The sequence below is a fragment of the Heteronotia binoei genome, chromosome 7, assembly GCF_032191835.1.
Source record: "Heteronotia binoei isolate CCM8104 ecotype False Entrance Well chromosome 7, APGP_CSIRO_Hbin_v1, whole genome shotgun sequence".
In the NCBI taxonomy this organism is placed as follows: domain Eukaryota; kingdom Metazoa; phylum Chordata; class Lepidosauria; order Squamata; family Gekkonidae; genus Heteronotia; species Heteronotia binoei.
In genome coordinates this window covers 5450140-5476797 of record NC_083229.1, presented here as the reverse complement: position 1 = coordinate 5476797, position 26658 = coordinate 5450140, and the positions used below count along the sequence as shown (strand labels likewise).

At 49.0% G+C, this 26658-nt stretch overlaps 1 protein-coding gene across 1 annotated transcript in view; it reads left to right on the top strand.

The window, feature by feature from the left end:
* RHPN1 (rhophilin Rho GTPase binding protein 1) overlaps positions 1–26658 on the top strand; it is an 84557-nt gene that overhangs the window by 5163 nt on the left and 52736 nt on the right. The window contains exon 2 of the mRNA XM_060243055.1: positions 12257–12372. Coding sequence (XP_060099038.1) covers positions 12257–12372 — 116 coding nt within the window. The remainder of the gene's footprint in view (positions 1–12256; positions 12373–26658) is intronic.

Here is a 26658-nt window from a genome sequence, read left to right as displayed (position 1 = left end):
GGAAGGGAAAGGAGATTGTGAGCCGCTCTGAGACTCTTCGGAGTGGAGGGCGGGATATAAATCCAATATCTTAATCTACCTCACAGGGTGTCTGTTGTGGGGGGGGGGGGAGGTAAAGGAGATTGTGAGCTGCTCTGAGACTCTTCGGAGTGGAGGATGGGATATAAATCCAATATCTTCTTCTTTTTCTTTTATTTCAATTTTTCTTTTTTAAATTACCTGCTCTGAGCAAATGTGGTGAAATAACTTGGAAGTGTGCATGTGCTTAAATAAAACAAGGAAAATTTGACTTGCTGCCTACTCTTAAACTTAGAAGAGCAAGGGCCATCAAAATCTGGTAGCCCTCTCTTTGGGGAGGGGGGGATCTAGGGCGCATTCTAAGCTCATGCCGGGTGATTCAGCAAGTTTGACAAGGAGCAGGTTTTTCTTTTCCTTTTGGAATGAGATGAGTATTTTGAAGACATGGTTTTATTTACTCTAAATATTTTTACAAGAAAAAAAAGCCGACTTTTTAAAAAGTTTCTGTTGGAAAAATGAGAAATTTGGGGAGTACTTCAAGGGGAAAAAAACCTCTCATGTGAATTAGATTCAAAGCAAGAGTCAAGTGGCACCTTTAAGACCAACCAGTTTTTATTTAGAACGTCAGCTTCCGTGTGCTCTTAAGCACACTTCATCAGACGAGGAATCCAGCACAGTGAGCAAAGCCATACAGAGCTGAGCAGAGCCATACAGAGCTGGTAGGCAGTGGCCCAGAATCCCAACATGGTCCAGATTTAAGAACCAATGACAGTGAAGTAAAATTATCTGGTAGGCAGTGGTTTAGAATGTAAAATGGTACAATGACAGAACAGTAAAATTAACAAGTTGAGCAAACCTTTGATATGAGTAGCATGAGCATGAAAAGTGTAATGAGTGAAAAGTGAAAACCCCCCACAATTTGAGGAGGGACGGTGGCTCAGTGGTAGAGCATCTGCTTGGTAAGCAGAAGGTCCCAGGTTCAATCCCCGGCATCTCCAACTAAAAAGGGTCCAGGCAAGTAGGCATGAAAAACCTCAGCTGGAGACCCTGGAGAGCCGCTGCCAGTCTGAGTAGAGAAGACTGACTTTGATGGATCGAAGGTCTGACTCAGTATAAGGCAGCTTCATAGGTTCATGGGGAGGGATGGTGGCTCAGTAGTAGAGCACCTGCTTGGTAAGCCAAGGTCCCAGGTTCAATCCCCGGCATCTCCAACTAAAAAGGGTCCAGGCAATAGGTGTGAAAAACCTCAGCTTGAGACCCTGGAGAGCCGCTGCCAGTCTGAGTAGACAATACTGACTTTGATGGACCGAGGGGGGGGGTCTAATTCAGTAGAAGGCAGCTTCATATGTTCATATGTAGCATAGGATACAGACTGATGTGCACCCTGATATATATTGCTTATGTTTGCAATGTTGAAAACAATTAAGACATTTATACTTTTAAATTCCGTAAAGATGTCAGTGAGTACACTTTATATGCTAACGAAGTTTTAAACGATGCATCTTATGATGTTAAGGCGGCAAAGCAGGTTTTGGTTTGATGGGGAGAGAAGCATTTCACACATTTCAATTTTCCCCAAAATTTGCCTCCCCTTCCCTCCCTAGTTTCAAAATCCCTGCGAGTTTTACATCTCTGCTCTCTGGTGGCTTGTTCCATTAAAACGTACGGCTCGCCTTCATCTCTGCAGGGCTTGTGCAACAGAACTTTCCGCCGCTTGGTGCCCTTCGCAGTGTTCCTTCTCCATTAGTGTGAGCCCGCTCACAGCTTTCTTAGCTTCCAGCTCACACATTTTTGTTTCGGCTCAGGAAAAATGGCCCCAGAGCAAAGTAATTGATGCAGCAGCTCACAGGTTTAATGCCAGGAGCTCACAAAGTAGACTTTTTGCTCACAAGACTCCACAGTTTAGAGCAGGGGTCCTCAAACTATGGCCCGCAGGCCAGATGTGTCCCTCTGAGGACGTTTATGTGGCCCGCCGGGTTATGGCAAAATCAGACCGGAAGTGCCGTTCGACCTAAACTCGCGTTAGCAACGCACACTCCGGCACTGGGCTGAGGCGGCGGAGACAGAGTGTGAGGCGATACCGAGGTGAGGTGAGTTCCCAGTAACGGCAGTCCGGCCCTCCAACAGTCTGAGGGACAGTGAACTATTTAAAAAGTTTGAGGACCCCTGGTTTAGAGGGAGTATTGGCCCTTAGTCTTTCCAAGTGGGAGGAAGAGAGGAGTATGTTCCTTTGCGCGTGTTTGGTTGAAAGCAGGATTCACCAGCCTGGTGCACGTGGGCACCATGGCTTCTGCCGGCACTGCCACTTCTGTGGCACTAGGGTTGCCAAGTCCAATTCAAGAAATATCTGGGGACTTCGGGGGTGGAGCCAGGAGACACTGGGGGTGGAGCCAGGAGCAAGGTTGTGACAAGCATCATTGAACTCCAAAGGCAGTTCTGGCCGTCACATTTCAAGGGACTGCATGCCTTTTAAATGCCTTCCTTCCATAGGAAATAATGAGGGATAGGGGCGCCTTCTTTTGGGGTTCTTAGAATTCGACTCTCTGGTCCAATCCTTTTGAAATGGGGAGGGTGGTCATGGTCACACAAAAAAAAAGAAATGGGGAAGGTGGTTTGAGGAAGAAGAAGAAATTGGATTTATATCCCACCCTCCACTCCGAAGAGTCTCAGAGCTGCTCACAATCTCCTTTACTTTCCTCTCCCACAACAGACACCCTGTGAGGTGGGTGGGGCTGGGAGGGCTCTCCCAGCAGCTGCCCTTTCAAGGACAACCTCTGCCAGAGCTATGGCGGACCCAAGGCCATTCCAGCAGGTGGAGGAGTGGGGAATCAAACCCGGTTCTCCCAGATAAGAGTCCGCACACTTAACCACTACACCAAATTGGAGAGGCTTCAGATGCTGTGCTGAAAATCTGATGCCTCTACCTCAAAAAAACGGTCCCCCCAGATACCCGCAGATCAATTCTCCATTATACCTATTGGAATCGGTCTCCATAGGGAATAATAGAGTGCCCAGCTGACATTTCCCTCCCCACCCCCAGGGCTTTCTGATGACCCTGAAGCAGGGGGAGGGCCTCCAAACCGGGGGATCTCCTGCCCCCGCCTGGGGATTGAAAACCCAAAAAGAACCCATGACAAAATAACAAAGGCAATTGTTAATTCGTTTACAATTATTTAAGTATGAAACTTCAAAGCACTGATTATTATAATCCAGTGCAACAATTAATATATCTAGGGAAGTACATGTAAATCGTTTCCAAAACGCATCTAAGCACACACTTCGTTAGAACAAATTGCTTAAAGTGCTTTGTGCTACCGAGTGCTTGTAAGTCGAAGTGCCTGTGTAGATTTATTTTGCTTTCCAAAAGGACTGAATTCCAAGATTCCCCGACGTCCCTCTGACGGAGCCTGGAGCGGGCAGAACTCTTGTCGCACCGTTTCCACTGTCTTTATCAAAGAGGGATATCCAAATTGATGTATTTCACAATGGCTACATAAAGCAAGCGAATGCATCTTAGGTAACGTGTCTTTAACAATACAAAATTCATATTAGCAATTCATACAAACAGCTTACCGCTATTAGCAAAGACTAAAGCTAATACAAGCGCGCGGTATCATTCCTGAGGCATATTACCGCAACGTACATCAAACCCGCCGCAATACGTAAAGGTACAAAACCCCAAGGTTTACAGCACACCTGTTTAAGATTTCACCAAAGCCAGGAAAACAACGCAAACGCTACAAAAATTACTATAAATAGCATGAAAAGTGTATACAGTTCTTTCACTCTTTCGGGGCCAGTGATTTCAACCGGAAGATCCAAAAAGTTTCTTCCCGCTGCAAACGCTTCTTGACGGAGTCATCGATACGGCCAGAGTATTTAAATAACAATTGCGTTCGTTATTTTGTCACGGGTTCTTTTTGGGTTTTCATTCTGTTATTCTCTCTATTGTGATTCTCTATATTGTAATTCCCACCGTGGTTTTCAGAAAGCGGGCTCCTTTGTATATTAGCCCCCCCTCCCCCCGACGTAGCCAATTCTCCAAGAGCTTACAGGGCTCTTAGTCCAGGGCCTACTGTAAGCTCTTGGGGGATTGGCTACATCAGGGGTGTGTGGCCTAATATGCAACGGAGGTCCTGCTAGAATTCCTTACAGGGCTCTTAGTACAGGGCCTACTGTAAGCTCTTGGGGGATTGGCTACATCAGGGGTGTGTGGCCTAATAGGCAAAGGAGGTCCTGCTGCAAAAAAAAGCCCTGGGCTTGCTATTGGCTGCCTGCATTCAAAGGAGATGGTTTCCCACTGGAGGAGCAGGAAAATTGTTAAGCACCTGGGCTTTAATCAGTCTGTGTGGTTCCATTTCCCTTTAAGACTTTCCTTCTTCCCACAAGGAGTGAGGATTGGAGGGATTTCACTTGGCTCCGCCTCCTGCAGAGGCCATTTTGGGGGTTGGTTCCACCTCCTATGGGAACCGCCCCCCCCCCCCCCTGTAGCCAATTCACCAAGAGTTTCCAGGGCTCTTCTTACGGGGCCTACTGTAAGCTCTTGGGGGATTGGCTACATCAGGGGTGTGTGGCCTAACAGGCAAAGGAGTATCATAATGCCCCTGTATAAATTGATGGTGCGGTCTCATTTGGAATACTGTGTACAATTCTAGTCACCGCACCTCAAAAAGGATATCATAGCATTGGAAAAAGCCCAGAAAAGGGCGACTAGAACGATTAACGGTTTGGAGCACTTTCCCTATGAAAAAAGGTTAAAACGCTTGGGGCTCTTTAGCTTGGAGAAACGTCGACTGCGGGGTGACATGATAGAGGTTGACAAGATTCTGCATGGGTTGGAGAAGACAGGGAAAGAAGTCCTTCTCTCCCTTTCTCACAATACAAGAACTCGTGGGCATTCAATGAAATTGCTGAGCAGTCGGGTTAGAACGGATAAAAGGAAGTACTTCTTCACCCAAAGGGTGATTAACACGTGGAATTCACTGCCACAGGAGGTGGTGGCGGCTATGAGCATAGCCAGCTTCAAGAGGGGGTTAGATAAAAATATGGAGCAGAGGTCCATCATTGGCTATTAGCCACAGTGTGTGTGTATATATATATATATATATGTATGTATGTATGTATGTATGTATGTATATGCGTGTGTGTATACATACACACATATTGGCCACTGTGTGACACAGAGTGTTGGACTGGATGGGCCATTGGCCTGATCCGACATGGCTTCTCTTAGGTTCTTATGTGTGACACAGAGTGTTGGACTGGAGGGGCCATTGGCCTGATCCAACATGGCTTCTCTTAGGTTCTTATGTGTGACACAGAGTGTTGGACTGGATGGGCCATTGGCCTGATCCAACAGGGCTTCTCTTATGTTCTTATGTGTGACACAGAGTGTTGGACTGGTGGGGCCATTGGCCTGATCCAACATGGCTTCTCTTATGTTCTTATGTGTGACACAGAGTGTTGGACTGGAGGGGCCATTGGCCTGATCCAACATGGCTTCTCTTAGGTTCTTATGTGTGACACAGAGTGTTGGACTGGAGGGGCCATTGGCCTGATCCAGCATGGCTTCTCTTAGGTTCTTATGTGTGACACAGAGTGTTGGACTGGATGGGCCATTGGCCTGATCCAACATGGCTTCTCTTAGGTTCTTATGTGTGACACAGAGTGTTGGACTGGAGGGGCCATTGGCCTGATCCAGCATGGCTTCTCTTAGGTTCTTATGTGTGACACAGAGTGTTGGACTGGAGGGGCCACTGGCCTGATCCAACATGGCTTCTCTCATGTTCTTATGTGACACAGAGTGTTGGACTGGAGGGGCCACTGGCCTGATCCAACAGGGCTTCTCTTATGTTCTTATGTGACACAGAGTGTTGGACTGGAGGGACCATTGGCCTGATCCAACATGGCTTCTCTTATGTTCCTGCTACAAAAAAAGCCTTGATGGAAGCCATTTCTGGTGGGCGGTGGTCACCACCTCTCAAAATTCCAAATGCTCCCTCAGGCTGTAAACCAGGGGTGGCCACACTTGCTTAATGTAAGAGCCACATAGAATAAATGTCAGATGTTTGAGAGCCGCAAGACAGTAAAAAAGAAGGGGGGCAAATAGATAGGGAGAGGGAGGGAGAGGTGGAAAGAAAGTGACTTTAATTTTAAATGGACTCTCCAAGCCACCAGCTGGCTTGTCTTAGAGAAATGATTTAGAGAGAGAAATGCCTTCTCCAAGCTGGCCAACGGGGCAGTGGGGGCTTCGAGAGCCACACAATAGGTGTGAAAGAGCCAAATGTGGCTCCCGAGCCACAGTTTGGCCACCCTTGGGGGTTGGGGACTCCGCTGTAGAAGAAAGTTGCTTTTTTTCCCTTCATGCAAGATCTGAGGAATTCTGGCCTGAGCCGCAAAGGTGTACCCACATGACACGGAAATGGGACGGTTGTGCCTGGATTACCCTTCTCAGTACCTACTGCATGCCAGTTTTCCCTCCCAAATTGCTAGAGCATCCGGGAAAACCATAGAGTTTTCCTGGACACTTCTAGAGCGGCCGCTGCACGCCATCCCCGGTGTGATGGTATCACGTCCGGGTGATGTCATCGCAATAGCGACATAGAAGAAGAAGAAGAAGATATTGGATTTCTATCCCGCCCTCCACTCCGAAGGGTCTCAGAGCGGCTCACAATCTCCTTTACCTTCCTCCCCCACAACAGACACCCTGTGAGGTAGATGAAGATACTGGATTTATAGCCCGCCCTCCACTCCGAAGAGTCTCAGAGCGGCTCACAATCTCCTTTCCCTTCCTCCCCCACAACAGACACCCTGTGAGGTAGATGAAGATATTGGATTTATATCCCTCCCTTCACTCCGAAGAGTCTCAGAGCGGCTCACAATCTCTTTTCCCTTCCTCCCCCACAACAGACACCCTGTGAGGTAGATGAAGATATTGGATTTATATCCCGCCCTCCACTCTGAAGAGTCTCAGAGCGGCTCACAATCTCCTTCCCTTCCTCCCCCACAACAGACACCCTGTGAGGTAGATGAAGATATTGGATTTATATCCCTCCCTTCACTCCGAAGAGTCTCAGAGCGGCTCACAATCTCCTTTCCCTTCCTCCCCCACAACAGACACCCTGTGAGGTAGATGAAGATATTGGATTTATATCCCGCCCTCCACTCTGAAGAGTCTCAGAGCGGCTCACAATCTCCTATACCCCCCCCCCCCACAACAGACACCCTGTGAGGTGGGTGGGGCTGGAGAGGGCTCTCACAGCAGCTGCCCTTTCAAGGACAACCTCTGCCAGAGCTATGGCTGACCCAAGGCCATCTCAGCAGGTGCAAGTGGAGGAGTGGGGAATCAAACCCAGTTCTCCCAGATAAGAGTCCGCACACTTAACCACTACACCAAACTGGCTCTCTCATAGGGGAGGTTCCTCCCAGTGGCCCAACGTTCATATGCCAACATTCATATGAAGGACACCTCTCCCCCATCTGCCCTACGACACTTTCTAAAATGACAGGGAATGGAGCCGTATGATTCACAGGGCGTTGATCCTTCGAGCTTAAATTTCGCATGGAAGCAGCCCAGATTCCGTGCTGAGAAAAGGTGGTGAAGGCTGCATAAATTATGCAGAGTCAGCTTTTGTGCGTATATTTCTTTGTGTTGTCCGGTGAACTCTTGTCTCAGGTAGCAGCTGAAGCGAAGGGCATGGGGTTATGTTGGACACTCAAGTTTTAGCCCCAGCAAGATAGTCGAGATTTTCTTTGACTTGGAATTGCTTAGGTCTTGGATTTTGATTTGGAGTTTCAGCCTTTTAGCCTTCTAGGCAAAGATGATGTGGAATGAGACTCAGCTTTAGCTCTCTTTCACTCCAAAGTCCTTTCTTGGTGTGGACAAAGCAGATTAAGAACCAAAGAGGAACCCAGCTGGATCTGACCAATAGTCCATCTAGTCTGTCATCCTGTCTCACACGGCGGTCAATTAGTTCCTCTGGAACCAACATCAGGGCAGGGAGGCCAAAGACTTCCTCTGATAAGACCATCAGAAGAGCCCTGCTGGATCAGAGCAGAGAGGGTCCATCTAGTCCAGCCTCCTGTCTCACACAGGGCCAACCAGTTCCTCTGGAGGGCCAACAGCAGGGCAGAGAGGCCAAGGCCTTCATAAGAACATGAGAAGAGCCCTGCTGGGTCAGACCAGGGAGGGTCCATCTAGTCCAGCCTCCTGTCTCACACAGTGGCCAACCAGTCCCTCTGGAGGGCCAACAACAGGGCAGAGAGGCCAAGGCCTTCATAAGAACATGAGAAGAGCCTTGCTGGATCAGACCAGTGGTTCATCTAGTCTAGCATCCCATCTCACACAACACCAAAGGAAAGAGGCTGACTCCTTCCCCTGTAGTTGCTTCCTCCTGACTCTGGGATTTAGAGGTTTAATGCCTTTGAACATGGAAGTTCCCCTCAGTCACCATGGCTAGTAGCCCTGATGGATTTGTCAGATGTGACTACAGCACTTACCACACCCTGTCCCTAGGCAATAAGTTGTGTGTTGCCTAGATAGTCCCAGGGACAGTAAGGGATCTGTGACCCCCCAGGAGGGTTGTTGAGGAGCAGACAACTTGATGTGTTACTTTGTCTGCCTTGAGACTGCCTTCGTTCTCAGAGAAATGCGCAAATCCTCCACAAGTCTTGTTTATATACATATTGTCTTGCTAAGGAGGGATGGTGGCTCAGTGGTAGAGCATCTGCTTGGTAAGCAGAAGGTCCCAGGTTCAATCCCCGGCATCTCCAACTAAAAAGGGTCCAGGCAAGTAGGCGTGAAAAACCTCAGCTGGAGACCCTGGAGAACCACTGCCAGTCTGAGTAGACACGACTGACTTTAGGGGATGGACGGTGGCTTAGTGGTAGAGCACCTGCTTGGTAAGCAGAAGGTCCCAGATTCAATCCCTGGCATCTCCAACTAAAAAGGGTCCAGGCAAATGGGCATGAAAGACTTCAGCTTGAGACCCTGGAGAGCCGCTGCCAGTCTGAGTAAACAATACTGACTTTGATGGACCAAGGGTCTGATTCAGTATAAGGCAGCTTCATATGTTCACAAGGAATGAAGGCAACTTTAAGGGAGGGACGGTGGCTCAGTGGTAGAGCATCTGTGCTTGGTAAGCAGAAGGTCCCAGGTTCAATCCCCGGCATCTCCAACTAAAAAGGGTCCAGGCAATAGGTGTGAAAAACCTCAGCTGGAGACCCTGGAGAGCCGCTGCCAGTCTGAGGAGACAAGACTGACTTTAGGGGATGGACGGTGGCTCAGTGGTAGAGCACCTGCTTGGTAAGCAGAAGGTCCCAGATTCAATCCCCGGCATCTCCAACTAAAAAGGGTCCAGGCAAATGGGCATGAAAAACTTCAGCTTGAGACCCTGGAGAGCCGCTGCCAGTCTGAGTAAACAATACTGACTTTGATGGACCAAGGGTCTGATTCAGTATAAGGCAGCTTCATATGTTCACAAGGAATGAAGGCAACTTTAAGGGAGGGACGGTGGCTCAGTGGTAGAGCATCTGTGCTTGGTAAGCAGGAGGTCCCAGGTTCAATCCCCGGCATCTCCAACTAAAAAGGGTCCAGGCAAATAAACATGAAAAACCTCAGCTTGAGACCCTGAAGAGCCACTGCCAGTCTGAGTAGACAATACTGACTTTGATGGACCGAGGGGGGTCTAATTCAGTATAAGGCAGCTTCATATGTTCATATATGTAATGTTGGGGGCCACTCCTGTGTGCTCTGCCAAGGAAAAGCTGGTCCTTTTCTGTATCATCCTGGGGCACTCCGGGGTCTCTGACTCACCCACCTCTTTCAAAGGACCCTTTATCTGGTTCTCTGGGAACTCCTTTTCAGCATTTATTGGAATAGTTTCCAAAGAGAATAAGTCTTCTTTTTTCCTCAGGCGGGCAAAGCTTTTGTTTCATGTTTTGCTTTTGCAACCAAGCTTTGTCCTTTTGTGGGGTTTCTGAAATATCCTTTCTCAATGCCCGTGGAATCGTACAACCCAATTCTTATGCGTGTTTACTCAGAGGTAAGGCTGATCGCGTTCAAAGAGAGGTACTCCCAAGTAACCATGTATAACGTTCTAGTCTTAAAAAGTTGCAGCAGATAGTTTGGAAAGACTGAAAGGAGTTTTTCTTTCTTTCTTTTTTTTTTACGTCTGATGAGACAGGTTTCACGTGTTTTTGAAATGTTACAAAAGCCTACTGAACCTGTTTTATCAGGTATGTTGAAGGTGTTGAGGGTATGTTGAGGATTGTGGTAGAGAACTCACTGAAAATGTCAAGACAGTGTGCGACTGCAATAAAAAAAGGCCAACGCCATGCTGGGAATTATTAGGAAGGGAATTGAAAACAAATCAGCCGGTATCATAATGCTCCTGTATAAATCGATGATGCGGTCTCATTTGGAGTACTGTATACAATTCTATTCACTGCAGCTCAAAAAAGATATTATAGCATTGGAAAATGTGCAGAAAAGGGCAACCAGAATGATTAAAGGGTTGGAACACTTTTCCTATGAAGAAAGGTTGAAACGCTTGGGGCTCTTTAGCTTGGAGAAACGTCGACTGCGGGGTGACATGATAAGAGGTTTACAAGATTATGCATGGGATAGAGAAGGTAGAGAAATAAGTCCTTTTCTCCCTTTCTCACAATATGAGACATCGCGGACATTCAATGAAATTGCTGAGCAGTCGGGTTAGAACAGATAAAAGGAAGTCCTTCTTTACCCAAATGTTAATTAACACGTGGGATTCACTGCCACAGGAGGTGACGGCGGCTGCCAGCATAGACAACTTCAAGAGGAAAGTGGATAAACATCTGGAGCAGAGGTCCATCAATGGCTATTAGATGGAACTCTCTGTCTGGGGCAGTGATGCTCTGTATTCTTGGTGCTTGTGGGGGGGCACAGTGGGAGGGCTTCTAGTAGTCCTGGCCCCACTGGTGGAACTTCCTGATGGCGCCTGGTTTTCTGGCCACTGTGTGACACAGAGTGTTGGACTGGATGGGTCATTGGCCTGATCTAACAGGGCTTCTCTTATGTGACACAGAGTGTTGGACTGGAGGGGCAATTGGCCTGATCCAACATGGCTTCTCTTATGTTCTTTTGTGACACAGAGTGTTGGACTGGATGGGGCATTGGCCTGATCCAACATAGCTTCTCTTATGTGCTTATGTGACACAGAGTGTTGGACTGGATGGGCCATTGGCCTGATCCAACATGGCTTCTCTTATGTTCTTATGTGTTACACAGTGTTGGACTGGATGGAACATTGGCCTGACCCAACATGGTTTCTCTTGCGTTCCTATGTCTGGGGCAGTGATGCTGTGTATTCTTGGTGCTTGGGGAGGGCGGGGGCAAGAGTAGGAGGGCTTCTGGAGTTCTGACCCTGCTGGTGGACTTCCTGATGGAACCTGGGTTTTGGCCACTGTGTGACACAGAGTGTTGGACTGGATGGGCCATGGGCCTGATCCAACATGGCTTCTCTTATGTTCTTATGTCTGTATTCTTGGTGCTAGGGGGTGGGGCACAGTGGGAGGGCTTCTAGAGTCCTGGCCCCACTGATGGACCTCCTGATGGCACCTGGTTTTTTGGCCACTGTGTGACACAGAGTGTTGGACTGGATGGGCCATGGGCCTGATCCAACATGGCTTCTCTTATGTTCTTATGTCTGTATTCTTGGTGCTGGGGGTGGGGCACAGTGGGAGGGCTTCTAGAGTCCTGGCCCCACTGATGGACCTCCTGATGGCACCTGGTTTTTTGGCCACTGTGTGACACAGAGTGTTGGACTGGAAGGGCCATTGGCCTGATCCAGGTAAAGGAGATTGTAAGCCACTCTGAGATTCGAGAGTGCAGAGCTGGGTATAAATCCAATGTCTTCTTCTGGATCCAGCCCAAAGTCCTTCGAGATGTTAATTTTTTGTGGCTGGAGTACTCATGGGACAATATAGCTTATACCTTCATCCTGTAAGTCTTCAAGCAGGATCTTTTGTGGGTTTTCCTTACTTTGTGAGACATCCAATTGTAAACGATACAGAGTTGTTAGTGCAGGTTCTGCTGAAGAAAACTGCGTGTCTGGAACAGAATTTCAGCATCCTGCAAATTCCCCGCTTTTGACTTAACAACAAAGCAAAGTTCTGGTCCTTAAGATCACAGGCTTGAAAACAGGCAGGCAAATCTCCAAGCCAAGTCGTGTTTTTTTAAAACCGTGTTCTTCTTCTACAGGGCTGCGACCCTTGGGCACAAACGCAGCGGAGCAAGTTACAACACCGCCGGGCGCGAATTAACCAGCAGATCAACAAGGAGATGAGGATGCGTGCAGGTGCAGAAAACCTGTTCAGGTAAGCTGGGACCAGCCTCTGGTTGCTGGTCCCGTTTGTTGTAATTGTTTGTCTGCAAGAACTTGAGGGCTAGATACCTGCGCTCTCTTTTCAGGAAACTCATAATGTTCAGGGACATGCTGTTTTAAATTAATACTTCTCCAAAATCCACACAATGCCCAGAGAGAGTGAAACAACAAAGAGGAAAGTCTTCTGATAGCTTAGACCAGGAGTGGCCAAACTTGCTTCATGTAAGAGCCACATAGAATAAATGTCAAATGTTGGAGAGCGGGAAGGAAGGAAGGAAGGAAGGAAGGAAGGAAGGAAGGAAGGCAGGCAGGCAAGCAAATAGATGGGGGAGGGGGAGTTGGAAAGAAAGCAACTTTAAATGCATTCCCCAAGCTGCCTGCTGGATTAGCTTGGATAAGCGATTTAAAGAACATATGAGCATATAAAGCTGCCTTATACTGAATCAGACCCTCGGTCCATCAAAGTCAGTATTGTCTACTCAGACTGGCAGCGGCTCTCCAGTGTCTCAAGCTGAGATTTTTCACACCAATTTGCCTGAACCCTTTTTTGGAGATGACAGGGATTGAACCTGGGACCTTCTGCTTACCAAGCAGATGCTCTACCACTGAGCTACTTTCCCTCCCAAGAGAGACATGCCTTCTCCAAGCCGGCTGATGGAGACAGTGGGGGCTCCACACAGTATGTGTGAAAGAGCCACATGTGGCTCCCGAGCCACAGTTTGGCCACCCCCAGCTTAGACTAATAGATTTATTGAATGATGTTTCAGTCTAGGGCACATTAAGACCAACAAAGTTTAATTCTGGATATAAGCTTTTGTGTTCATGCACTAGAATTGGAGAGCCAGTTTGGTGTAGTGGTGAAATGCGTGGACCCTTATCTGGGAGAACCGAGTTTGATTCTCCACTCCTCCACTTGCAGCTGCTGGAATGGCCTTGGGTCAGCCAGAGCTCGCTTATCTGGGAGAACCGGGTTTGATTCCCCACTCCGCCACTCGCACCTTCTAGCATGGCCTTGGGTCAGCCAGAGCTCTCTTATCTGGGAGAACCGGGTTTGATTCCCCACTCCTCCACTTGCACCTGCTGGCATGGCCTTGGGTCAGCCAGAGCTCTCTTATCTGGGAGAACCGGGTTTGATTCCCCACTCCTCCTCCACTTGCACCTGCTAGCATGGCCTTGGGTCAGCCAGAGCTCTGGCAGAGGTTGTCCTTGAAAGGGCAACTGCTGTGAGAACCCTCTCCAGCCCCACCCACCTCACAGGGTGTCTATTGTGGGGGAGGAAGGTAAGAAAGATTGTGAGCCGCTCTGAGACTTTTCGGAGTGGAGGGCGGGATATAAATTCAATATATTCATCTACCTCACAGGGTGTCTGTTGGGGGGGGAGATAAAGGAGATTGTGAGTTACTCTGAGTGGAGGGCGGGATATAAATCCAATATCTTCATCTACCTCACAGGTTGTCTCTCGTGGGGTGGGGGGGGAGGTAAAGGAGATTGTGAGCCGCTCTGAGACTCTTCGGAGTGGAGGGCGGGATATAAATCCAATATCTTCATCTACCTCACAGGGTGTCTGTTGTGGGGGGGGGGGGAGGTAAAGGATTTTGTGAGCCGCTCTGAGACTGTTCGGAGTGGAGGGCGGGATATAGATCCAGTATCTTTATCTTCCTCACAGGGTGTCTGTTGTGGGGGAGGAAGGTAAAGGAGATTGTGAGCCGCTCTGACACTCTTTGCAGTGGAGGGCAGGATATAAATCCAATATCTTCATCTACCTCACAGGGTGTCTGTTGTGGGGGAGGAAGGTAAAGGAGATTGTGAGTCGCTCTGAGACTCTTCAGAGTGGAGGGTGGGATATAAATCCAATATCTTCTTCTTCTTCTTAAAGGCGCCACTTCTCTCAGACTTTGTTCTATTCCTTCGGATCAACATGGCAACCCACCTGGATCTAACAGATGTATCGAATTCACACATGTTTGTAGGCCACAACTGTCTCTCATCGCCAGGGCCTCAGCCTTCTTGAGTCTTTGGGCACTTTTTGGAAGTATGATACGGGGCAGGGCCCACAGACACAAAATGGCAGCCACCGGAGGCACAGCCAGTCCCAAAAAACTGCAGGAAGACCACAAAATGTCAGGGAATGAGCTTGTACCTAATTCTAATAGTAACAATTTGACGTTTCAGGCAGAAATTCTGCTTTATGGGATACCTTTTGAACTGCACAGCCAATCAGAAGCCCTTCTGGACAAGCGCCCCCCCCCAGCCCCACCCACTTTCTAAAACATGTTTTTCAAAGAAATGATCTTTATTTAAAGTTCCAAAATTACCTTGTTGGGCCGGGCCTTGGCGGGACGGGCCATGTGTGTACTTATTTAAGATTAGGTAGCATGAGCCCCATGGCGCAAAGTGGTAAAGCTGCAGTATTGCAGACCATGCTCATGACCTGAGTTCGATCCCAGCGGAAGTTGGTTCAGGTAGCCATCTTCAAGGTTGATTCAGCCTTCCGTCCTTCCAAGGTCGGTAAAATGAATCCCCAGCTTGCTGGGGGGAAAGTGTAGATGACTGGGGAAGGCAGTGGCAAACCATTCTGTAAAAAGTCTGCTGTGAAAACGTTGTGAAAGCAACATCACCGCAGAGTCGGAAATGACTGGTGCTTGCACAGGGGACTACCTTTACCTTAAGAGCCCCGTTGCGCAGAGTGTTAAAGCTGCAGTACTGCAGTCCTAAGCTCTGCTCACGGCCTGAGTTCGATCCCTGGTGGAAGCTGGGTTCAGGTAGCCGGCTGCAGGTTGACTCAGCCTTCTGTCCTTCCGAGGTCGGTAAAATGAGCACCCAGGTTGCTGGGGGTCAAGTGTAGAGGACTGGGGAAGGCAATGGCAAACCACCCCATAAAAAGTCTGCCATGAAAACGTGAGAGCAACGTCATCCCAGAGCCAGAAACAACTGGTGCTTGCACAGAGGACTGCCTTTACCTTTTTAACAGAGATATAAACACGACTAAAGATTTAAAAAAAACACACAAAACCTAAAAACATGCTTAAAACAGTAGCGCTTGTTCGCCCTAAAGGTTTTCTTTGTATTTCTCCCATGGGATCCAGGGAACTGTGCAAAGGAAGCTCTCGCTCTTTCCCTCCCCCCCCCAGGGGTCCAGGAGGAGGAGGAGCCTCAGCCAATGGAGAAAAATGAGGTTTTGCTCTGTAGCTCCTGTGTGATTGAGCAAGCCTTGCAAAGCAAGTTGAGATGAAGGAAGCAAGAGAGAGGGAAGGAAGCAGATAAGAGCCAGTTGCTTGGGGGCCTGATAGGAGCCCTCTAGGGGTCATGTTTGACACCCCTTCTCTGAAACATTTGACAAGCACCACATGCTGGTGACTACTGACTAGTATCATTAGAGAACCAGTTTGGTGTAGTGGTTAAGTGTGCGGACTCTTATCTGGAAGAACCGGGTTTGATTCCCCACTCCTCCATTTGCAGCTGCTGGAATGGCCTTGGGTCAGCTATCGCTCTGGCAGAGTTGTTCTTGAAAGGGCAGCTTCTGGGAGAGCTCTCTCAGCCCCATCCACCTCACAGGCAATGTTCCCTCTAACCTGTAGAGTCTTGTGAGCAAAAATTCTACTTTGTGGGCTACTGGCATTAAAGTTGTGAGCTACTGCATCAATTAGTGTGCTCTGGGGCCACCCTTCGTGAGCGAAGACAAATACGTGTGAGCTGGAGGCCAAAAATCTGTGAGCTAGCTCATGCTAACTCTGCTTAGAGAGGACGCTGCTTACAGGGTATCTGTTGCGGGGGCGAGGGAAGGTAAAGGAGATTGTGACCGCTCTGAGATTCAGAGTATAGGGTGGGATATAAATCCAATATCTTCTTATCTTCTACCGTGGGATAAATAGGCTTTAAATTTTTCCAGCATTCCATTGGGGCAAATTCTCCACCAAGGGAGGTCAGTACGAAACTTGTGTGCAGAAAGCTGAAAGAGTAACGTGGAATATTAACTAAGCGCCATGATTGTGCTGAATGATTCACAGAACAAGAAAGTGACTCATCTCCAGAACAGAATAACCATTCCCATAGAGAAGACCTTGGGAGGGGGGGTTAGGGTTGGGGTTAAGTGAGGTCAGAGAATAACAAATGAGCCGGGGTCAGAGGCAGAAAGGCGATAAAGTGAGGCTTGGATGGTTGAAGAGAACTTTTGCAGCCAGCGTGAATCCAATGTTGGGAGCTCCTTTTGATTTTGTGGAGAGCCAGTTTGGTGTACTGGTTAAGTGTGCGGACTCTTATCTGGGAGAACCGGGTTTGATTCCCTACTCCTCCACTTGCACCTGCTGGAATGGCCTTGGGTCAGCCATAGCCCTGTCAGAGGTTGTCCTTGAAAGGGCAGCTGCTGTGAGAGCCCTCTCCAGCCCCACCCATCTCACAGGGTGTCTGTTGTGGGGGAGGAAGGTAAAGGAGATTGTGAGCCGCTCTGAGACTCTTTGGAGTGGAGGGCGGGATATAAATCCAATATCTTCATCTACCTCACAGGGTGTCTGTTCTGGGGGGAGGAAGGTAAAAGAGATGGTGAGCCGCTCTGAGACTCTTCGGAGTGGAGGGCGGGATATAAATCCAATATCTTCATCTACCTCACAGGGTGTCTGTTGTGGGGGAGGAAGGTAAAGGAGATTGTGAGCCGCTCTGAGACTTCGGAGTGGAGGGCGGGATATAAATCCAATATCTTCATCTACCTCACAGGGTGTCTGTTGGGGGGGGGGAAAGTAAAGGAGATTGTGAGCCGCTCTGAGACTCTTTGGAGTGGAGGGCGGGATATAAATCCAATATCTTCATCTACCTCACAGGGTGTCTGTTGAGGGGGAGGAAGATAAAGGAGATTGTGAGTTGCTCTGAGACTCTTCGGAGTAGAGGGCGGGATATAAGAACATAAGAACATAAGAGAAGCCATGTTGGATCAGGCCAACGGCCCATCAAGTCCAACACTCTGTGTCACACAGTGGCAAAAAATGTTATATACACACATACACTGTGGCTAATAGCCACTGATGGACCTGTGCTCCATACACTGTGGCTAATAGCCACTGATGGACCTGTGCTCCATACACTGTGGCTAATAGCCACTGATGGACCTGTGCTCCATATTTTTATCTAAACCCCTCTTGAAGGTGGCTATACTTGTGGCCGCCACCACCTCCTGTGGCAGTGAATTCCACATGTTAATCACCCTTTGGGTGAAGAAGTACTTCCTTTTATCCGTCTTAACCTGTCTGCTCAGCAATTTCATCGAATGCCCACGAGTTCTTGTATTGTGAGAAAGGGAGAAAAGTACTTCTTTCTCTACTTTCTCCATTCCATGCATTATCTTGTAAACCTCTATCATGTCACCCCGCAGTCGACGTTTCTCCAAGCTAAAGAGTCCCAAGTGTTTCAACCTTTCTTCATAGGGAAAGTGCTCCAGCCCTTTAATCATTCTAGTTGCCCTTCTCTGCACCTTCTCTAAAGCTATAATATCCTTTTTGAGGTGCGGCGACCAGAACTGCACACAGTACTCCAAATGAGACCGCACCATCGATTTATACAGGGGCATTATGATACTGGCTGATTTGTTTTCAATTCCCTTCCTAATAATTCCCAGCATGGCATTGGCCTTTTTTATTGCAAACGCACACTGTCTTGACACTTTCAGTGAGTTATCTATCATGACCCCAAGATCTCTCTCTTGATCAGTCTCTGCCAGTTCACACCCCATCAACTTGTATTTGTAGCTGGGATTCTTAGCCCCAATGTGCATTACTTTGCACTTGGCCACATTGAACCGCATCTGCCACGTTGACGCCCACTCACCCAGCCTCAACAGATCCCTTTGGAGTTCCTCACAATCCTCTCTGGTTCTCACCACCCTGAACAATTTAGTGTCATCCGCAAACTTGGCCACTTCACTGCTCACTCCGAACTCTAAATCATTTATGAACAAGTTAAAAAGCATGGGACCCAGTACCGAGCCCTGCGGCACCCCACTGCTTACCGTCCTCCACTGCGAAGACTGCCCATTTATACTCACTCTCTGCTTCCTATTACTCAGCCAGTTTTTGATCCACAAGAGGACCTGTCCTTTTACTCCATGATTCTCAAGCTTTCTAAGGAGCCTTTGATGAGGAACTTTATCAAAAGCTTTCTGGAAGTCAAGGTAAACAACATCTATCGGGTCTCCTTTGTCCACATGTTTGTTCACCCCCTCAAAGAAATGCAACAGGTTAGTGAGGCAAGATCTTCCCTTGCAGAACCCATGCTGAGTCTTCCTCAATAACCCGTGTTCATCAATGTGCCTACTCATTCTGTCCTTGATAATGGTTTCTACCAACTTTCCCGGTATTGAAGTCAGACTGACTGGCCTGTAGTTTCCCGGATCTCCTCTGGAACCTTTTTTAAAGATGGGGGTGACATTTGCTACCTTCCAGTCCTCAGGAATGGAGGCAGATTTCAATGAAAGATTACAGATTTTTGTTAGAAGATCCACAAGTTCAACTTTGAGTTCCTTCAGAACTCTCGGATGTATGCCATCCGGACCCGGTGACTTATTAGTTTTTAATTTGTCTATCAGTTGTAGGACCTCCTCATTTGTCACCTCAATCTGACTCAGGTCTTTCAACACCCCTTCCAAAATTAGTGGTTCTGGGGCGGGCAAAAAGTTCTCGTCTTCTACAGTGAAGACGGAGGCAAAAAATTCATTTAGCTTTTCAGCCATTTCCCTATCCTCCTTCAGTAATCCTTTTACCCCATGGTCATCCAAGGGCCCCACTGCCTCCCTGGCTGGTTTCCTACTTCTAATATATTTGAAGAAAGTTTTATTGTTGATCTTTATGTTTTTTGCAATATGCTCCTCATAGTCCCTTTTTGCCTGCCTGATCACAGTCTTGCATTTGATTTGCCACAGCCTGTGTTCCCTTTTACTAATCTCACTTGGACTGGTTTTCCACCGCTTAAAGGAGTCCTTCTTACCTTTTACAGCTTCCATTACTTTATTTGTTAACCACGCAGGCCTTTTCTTATGCCTGTTTGTGCCTTTCCTAACTTGTGGTATGTATTTTATCTGAGCTTCTAGGATTATAGTTTTAAATAGCGTCCAAGCTTTCTCAAGGGTTTTGACCGTAAATAAATATAAATATAAATCCAATATATATATAAACCCTTTCTCAAGGGTTTTGACCGTAAATAAATATAAATATAAATCCAATATCTTCATCTTATAATATATATATATATAATATATAATAATAATAATAATAATTTTTTATTTCTATCCCGCCCTCCCCGCCGAAGCAGGCTCAGGGCGGCTCACAGCATAAAACACACATTACAACAGTTGCAATTATAAAACACGGTTAAAACAATTACAAAATATTAAAATTCACATAATAGTATGGCGTTATAACAAATTTCAATAAATTTCAGCAGTAAAAACATTTCAAGAGTAAAAGCATTTCTAGCAGCATATCTAGTTTTGTCACAGTTTTCCACTAATTTTCGCTAGTTGAAGGCCATCCTGAAAAGGTGGGTCTTACAGGCCCTACGGAATCCCTCTAAACATCGTATGGCCCTCACCTCCTCAGGAAGTTGGTTCCACAGTAGTGGAGCAGTAATAGAGAAGGCCCGATCCCGGGTGGCTTTCAGTCTGGCCTCCCTTGGCCCAGGGATATTCAGCTGGTTTTTCCCAGATGACCTCAGTGCCCTCTGGGGCTCATATGGGGAGAGACGGTCCCTTAGGTAGGTAGGTCCCCGGCCATATAGGGCTTTAAAGGTGATAACCAGCACCTTGTAGCGAACTCGGTATGCCACCGGCAACCAGTGCAGTCCGCGCAGCCCTGGCTGTATGTGCTCCCACCTTGGGAGCCCCAACAACAGCCTGGCCGCCGCGTTCTGCACCAGCTGCAGCCGCCGAATTCGGCACAAGGGCAGCCCCATGTAGAGGGCGTTGCAGTAGTCCAGTCTCGAGGTGACCGTAGCATGGATCACTGTTGCTAGGTCACGGCGCTCCAGGAAGGGGGCCAACTGCCTCGCCCAACGAAGATGAAAGAACGCGGACTTGGCAGCGGCCGCTATCTGTGCCTCCATTGATAATGAAGGCTCCAGAAGAACCCCCAAGCTCTTGACCCTGTGTGCCGCTTTAAGCTGCACACCGTCAAGGACTGGCAAGGGGATTTCCCCTCCCAAGGCACCGCGACCCAAGCACAGGACCTCTGTCTTCGTTGGATTCAACTTCAGCCCACTCAGTCTGAGCCAGCCTGCCACGGCTTGCAATGCTAGGTCCAGGCTTTCTGGGACGGAGCCAGGCCGGCCATCCATTAGCAGATAGAGTTGGGTGTCATCAGCATATTGATGGCACCCAAGTCCAAACCTCCGGGCAATCTGGGCAAGGGGGCGCATATAGATGTTAAATAACATCGGGGAGAGAACTGCCCCTTGTGGGACCCCACATACTAGTGGGTGCCTCCGGGACCGTTCCCCCCCAATGGCCACCCTTTGTCCCCGTCCTTCGAGGAAGGAGGAAAGCCACTGTAAGGCCAATCCCCCAATCCCCGAGGCGGCGGGCCAGTAACTGATGATCAACCGTATCAAATGCGGCCGACAGATCTAACAATATCAGCACCGCCACGCCGCCTCGATCCAGATGCCGCTGGAGGTCATCCACCAAGGCGACCAGCACTGTCTCCGTCCCATAACCCGGACGGAAGCCGGACTGGTGAGGGTCTAAGGCGGAAGTGTCATCCAAAAAACTCTGCAGCTGTAACGCCACTGCCCTCTCTATAACCTTACCTAAGAATGGTAGGTTCGAGACCGGCCGGTAATTTGCCAATTCGGCCGGGTCTGCTGTACTCTTTTTTAGGAGAGGGCGGACCATGGCCTCTTTCAAAGATGTTGGAAATTGCCCTTCCAAGAGGGATCTATTTATGATATCCCGTATAGGATATCTAAGCTCCCTCTGGCAGGATTTAATTAGCCAGGAAGGGCATGGGTCAAGGTCGCAAGTTGTAGGGCGTACAGTTGAGAGGACTTCGTCGACTTCCCCAAGACTAAGCGCGTCGAAGTGATCCAAGATAACACCAGAAGACAGGCACGGAGCCCCGGGTTCGTCTGCTGCAGTCAATGTGGCAGGAAAGTCCTGGCGGAGTGACGAGATTTTATCTGCAAAAAATTTCGCAAAAGCCTCACAGCCTATTTCCAATTCTTTCATGTTTGGTCTGCCCTGGGGCAGAGTGGTCAGATTCTCAATTATCTTAAATAATTGTGCTGGGCGCGAATTTGCAGACGCAATCCTAGCCGCAAAGTATTCCTTCTTTGCAGCTTTGACTGCCATCTCATAAGACTTCATAAACGTTCTGTAGGATGTTCTCGTCGCTTCGTCACGAGTATGCCGCCACCGCCTCTCTAGTCGTCTGAGTCCCTGTTTCAGTTTGCGTAGCTCCGAGGTATACCAAGGAGCCAGCCTACTTCGGGGGCGCAGAGGACGCCGGGGTGCAATTTCGTCGATGGCCCTGGATAACCTGTCATGCCAGGTATCCACTAGGTCATTGAGGGAATTGCTAGGGGGCCAGGGGTCCCGCAGAGCCCTCTGGAACCGCTCAGGGTCCATCTGACTCCGCGGGCGAGCCAAAATAGGCTCGCCGCCCGTACAGGGTCGAGGGGGCGCACCCACACGGGCCTTAAGGGCTAGGTGGTCCGACCATGGCACCGCTTCTACTGCGATACCGTCCACCAGAATCCCGGACGCAAAGATCAAGTCTAACATGTGTCCGGCCTGATGCGTGGGAGTGGTAACAAATTGGGAGAGTCCCAGTGTCGCCATGGAAGTCACTAGGTCCAGCGCCTGATTGGAGGCCGCGTCGTCTGCATGGACGTTAAAGTCACCCAAGACCATAAGCCTTGGGAACTCCAACGCCCAGCCCGCCGCCGCCTCCATCAGGGCTGGTAAGGCGCTGGCCGGTGCGTTAGGCGGACGGTACACCAGCCAGATCGCCAACCCCTCCCCCACGTCCCACGCTAGACCGGCACATTCCAAGCCATCAATCGTTGGGGCCGGGAGAGCCCTAAAGGAGTAACCCTCCCGTATGAGTAGCGCCACCCCTCCCCCCCGGCCAGTGGTCCGTGATTGGTGAAAGACCGAGTAGCCCGGGGGCGCCATCTGGGAGAGAGCCACCGTCTCCCCATCCCGCACCCAGGTCTCGGTCACGCAAGCCAGGTCCATATCCTGCTTGAGCAGGTAGTCCCTAAGGATTGAGGTCTTGTTATTTATGGACCTGGCATTACATAACACCAATGACGGAGACTGGCTTTCCCTCTTGGCCCCGCTACCTGCCACCCTCGGGATGGGACGCAGACCGGAAGAGGGTCGAGCACTGTTTTGTCTCCGCCTTCTTCCCACATGGTTCTGTCTGCTCCCACCGTCATACCTCCCCCTCCCCATGAGCACTGGGATCCCTAGGCCAGACATCTGCTCCATATCCAATCCTTCACTAGTGTCAGTTAGCTTGCTACCTAGCTGTCTATCCAAAGCTTCACCACCCTCACGCTCCTCTACTCCACAATTCCAATCGCCTGGTCTTTAATAATTCATCTATAGTTAATTAAATTAAACCTCTCCCCACTTTATCTCCATAATTTAATTGGCTAAACATTTTCCTCTGTGGCACATTAATAAAAAAGATAAATATATATATCCCCTCCCCGTTTAAACCATTCCAATTAATCTGCCAGTAATAATAATAAATATACATCAATCAATCAGCCAACAATTTATAAATCAATAATTAATTAACTAGTTAATAATCTAATCTCTTAGTTTACCGGCAGTGCAATTTTTCCGTGAGGGTTGGTGGGCAGAACTATTTGTTTAAGTAGTGATCTAACAGTTCTTAAAGCGCTAGTGCTTTTTATTCTCTTCGGCTTCCGACTGGGTTTCTATTGACACAGTCTATCTGTTGTCCCGGGTCCGATAATCTCCAACAGCTAGGGGGCCCAGGAGAGCTAACGTTCCTACTGTGTCCCCCCAGTAGCCCGGATTGAGCCTTAGTGGACTGGCTCAATAAGGGGGGTTCCAGCGCCGCTGCCGCTGTTTCGGGGTGTAGACTGGTCCCCTGCGCTCGGCTAGCCAGTTCTCCGTTCAACACTCGCCCCGCACAGGGCCGCCTAGTTGCGGGTGTCTGGCAGTCGGCTTCATTCACACCCCGGTTACGTTCACCGTCGCGTTGTCCCCACAGTTTCCGTTGGCTCTGATTGGGAGGGCCAGTTGAGCTGCGTCTCGTCTTTGTTGTTGTTACTGTTGTTACTATTGTTCGCTTTTCGCCGCCATGCACGGTGCCTCTCGCTCTCATCGGCTGTTCCATGCACTCCAGCCCGCAACACCGTGCATTCCTGGGTCGCTCCACGGCTCCAGCTCGCGACCGCGCCCTATCCCCGCACTGGTCCGCACGGCCCGGCCAACACAGCGCCCCGGCTCTGCGTCTGCCCGACCCGGCTTGGTCGACACTCCAGCCCGTGGCCGCGTCTCGTCTCCGCGCCGGCCTGCAACGGCCCGGCTCGGCCAGTGCAACGCCCAGCTCTCGGCCCGCTTCACCTGCGACAGAAAGCCACCGTTGTTTCGGTGTAAGTTGGATTTCTTTCTTTCTAGTCGCACCAGTCGTTCCGATGCTGCTGTTTGCTGTTGTATTCTATGGCGTATTGATGTTACTTTGAATTTCTTCGGAGCCTAACGCCTGTGCTCCGTTCTGCAAATAAATACATTTGGGCAGACTGTGGAAGAGATTTTGCTTTCAATAAGAAAGCCTGTAATAAGACAACTCTCTGTGTGGGTTTAGGCTTAGGTCCCATATACAAAAGCCAAGTCTCAAATGATCATCTTCTTCTCCATGTGAATTTTTGCAAGGTGGGAGGATATGGTCACCAAGCCAGTAGTTCAGATTTTAAAATCCGGACTTCTTGCAGTGAGTTTCTAAAATGCAACACTTCGTGCAGGGAGCTGTGTGGAAATACAGGAAATTATGGACCCTCTTGGGAATTGTGTAGTTCATTTGCTGGCCTCCACATCCAGAGGCTGTCAACCTCAAGTGCAGTGCCAGGAGGCAACATCAGGGGAAGGCCTCGGCCTCTGCCCTGTTGTTGGGCCTCCAGAGGAACTGGTTGACCCCTGTGAGAGACAGGATGCTGGGTTAGATGGACCTTCACTGATCTGATCCAGCAGTGTTCTTCTGATGTTCTTATGAAGGCCTCGGCCTCTCTGCCCTGTTGTTGGCCCTCCAGAGGAACTGGCTGGCCACTGTGTGAGACAGGAGGCTGGATTAGATGGACCCTCACTGGTCTGATCCAGCAGGGCTCTTCTGATGTTCTTCTCAGGGGAAGGCCTCAGCCTCTCTGCCTTGTTGTTGGCCCTCCAGAGGAACTGGGTGGCCCCTGTGTGAGACAGGAGGCTGGACTAGATGGACCCTCACTGGTCTGACCCAGCAGGGCTCTTCTGATGTTCTTCTCAGGGGAAGGCCTCGGCCTTTCTGCCCTGTTGCTGGCCCTCCAGGGGAACTGGTTGGCCCCTGTGTGAGACAGGAGGCTGGACTAGATGGACCCTTCCTGGTCTGATCCAGCAGGGCTCTTCTGATGTTCTTCACAGGGAAAGGCCTCGGCCTCTCTGCCCTGCTCTTGGCCCTCCAGAGGAACTGGTTGGCCACAGTATGAGACAGGATGTTGGACTAGATGGACCCTCACTGGTCTGATCCAGCAGGGCTCTTCTAATGTTTTAATGAAGGCCTCGGCCTCTCTGTCCTGTTGTCAGCCTTCCAGAGGAACTGATTGGCTTCTGTGTGAGACAGGATGCTGGACTGGATGGACCCTCCCTGGTCTGACCCAGCAGGGCTCTTCTGATGTTCTTCTCAGGGGGCTCTTCTGATTCCCATTGCAACTTTAACTCAGCGAGTTCATGAGGAGGCTTTAGCTGGTTCCTTATTCGCAGATCCTTTTTCTTTCCTTATTCGTGAATTCAACCAAAAACACTGAAGAGAGTTTGAAAGCTCTGAACCCCCAAATAAGGTCTGGCCTCCCATATATCATACACCCCCTTCTTCAGGGGACTCTGCCCTTTGAGAAGACACGTGCTGCCTCATGGTCCAATGAGCGGTTCTCGTACCACCTGCTCCAAAACAAGGTGCCCCCAGGACACTCAGACACTGGGCTGTAACCCAAAACAATGTTTGGACCATCCCAAGTGACAAATCCCCACGCTCGGGGCAGTGTCCTCTTCAGTGGCTATTAGCTACACAGTATACTATAGACTACATATAGACGGTATAGGCCAGGGGTGTCAAACTCATTTGTTTTGAGGGCCGAATCCGACATAAGAACATAAGAGAAGCCATGTTAGATCAGGCCAATGGCCCATCCAGTCCAACATTCTGTGTCACACAGCGGCCAAATATATATATATATATATATACACACACATACACACTGTGGCTAATAGCCACTGATGGACCTCTGCTCCATATTTTTATCTAACCCCCTCTTGAAGGTGGCCATGCTTGTGGCCGCCACCACCTCCTGTGGCAGTGAATTCCACATGTTAATCACCCTTTGGGTGAAGAAGTACTTCCTTTTATCCGTTTTAACCTGTCTGCTCAGCAATTTCATCGAATGCCCACGAGTTCTCGTATTAAGACATAAATGAGGCCGTGTTGGGCCGGACCGGTCCATGTGTGTACCTATTTAAGATTAGGTAGCAGAGATATAAACTTTATAAAGGACACAGAAAGACATTACTAAAGATTTTTATTTTAAAAAAATCTTAAAATAAAACAAGCTTAAAACATTAGCTCTTGTTGGTCTTAAAGGTGCTTTCTTTGACTCTCTCCCATGAGATCCAGGGACCTGGGCAAAAGAAGCTCTGGCTCTTTCCCTCCCTCCCCAGGGGACCAGGAGGGGGAGGAGCCTCAACCAATGGAGAAAATTGAGGTTTTGCTCTGTAGCTCCAGTGCGATTGAGCAAGCCTTGCAAAGCATGCTGAGATGCAGAAGGAAGCAAGAGAAAGGGAGAAGGAAGCAGACAAGACCCAGTTGCTTGGGGACCTAATAGGAGCCCTCCAGTGGCCTAATTCTGCCCCTGGGCCGCATGTTTGACACCCTTGGTATAGAATACTATGTAGAGAGTCAGTTTGGTATAGTGTTTAGGAGTGTGGACTCTAATCTGAGAGAACAGGGTTTGATTCCCCACTCCTCCACATGCATCTGCTGGTGTGATCTTGAGTCAGTCACAAGGTATCTCTTTTTTTTTA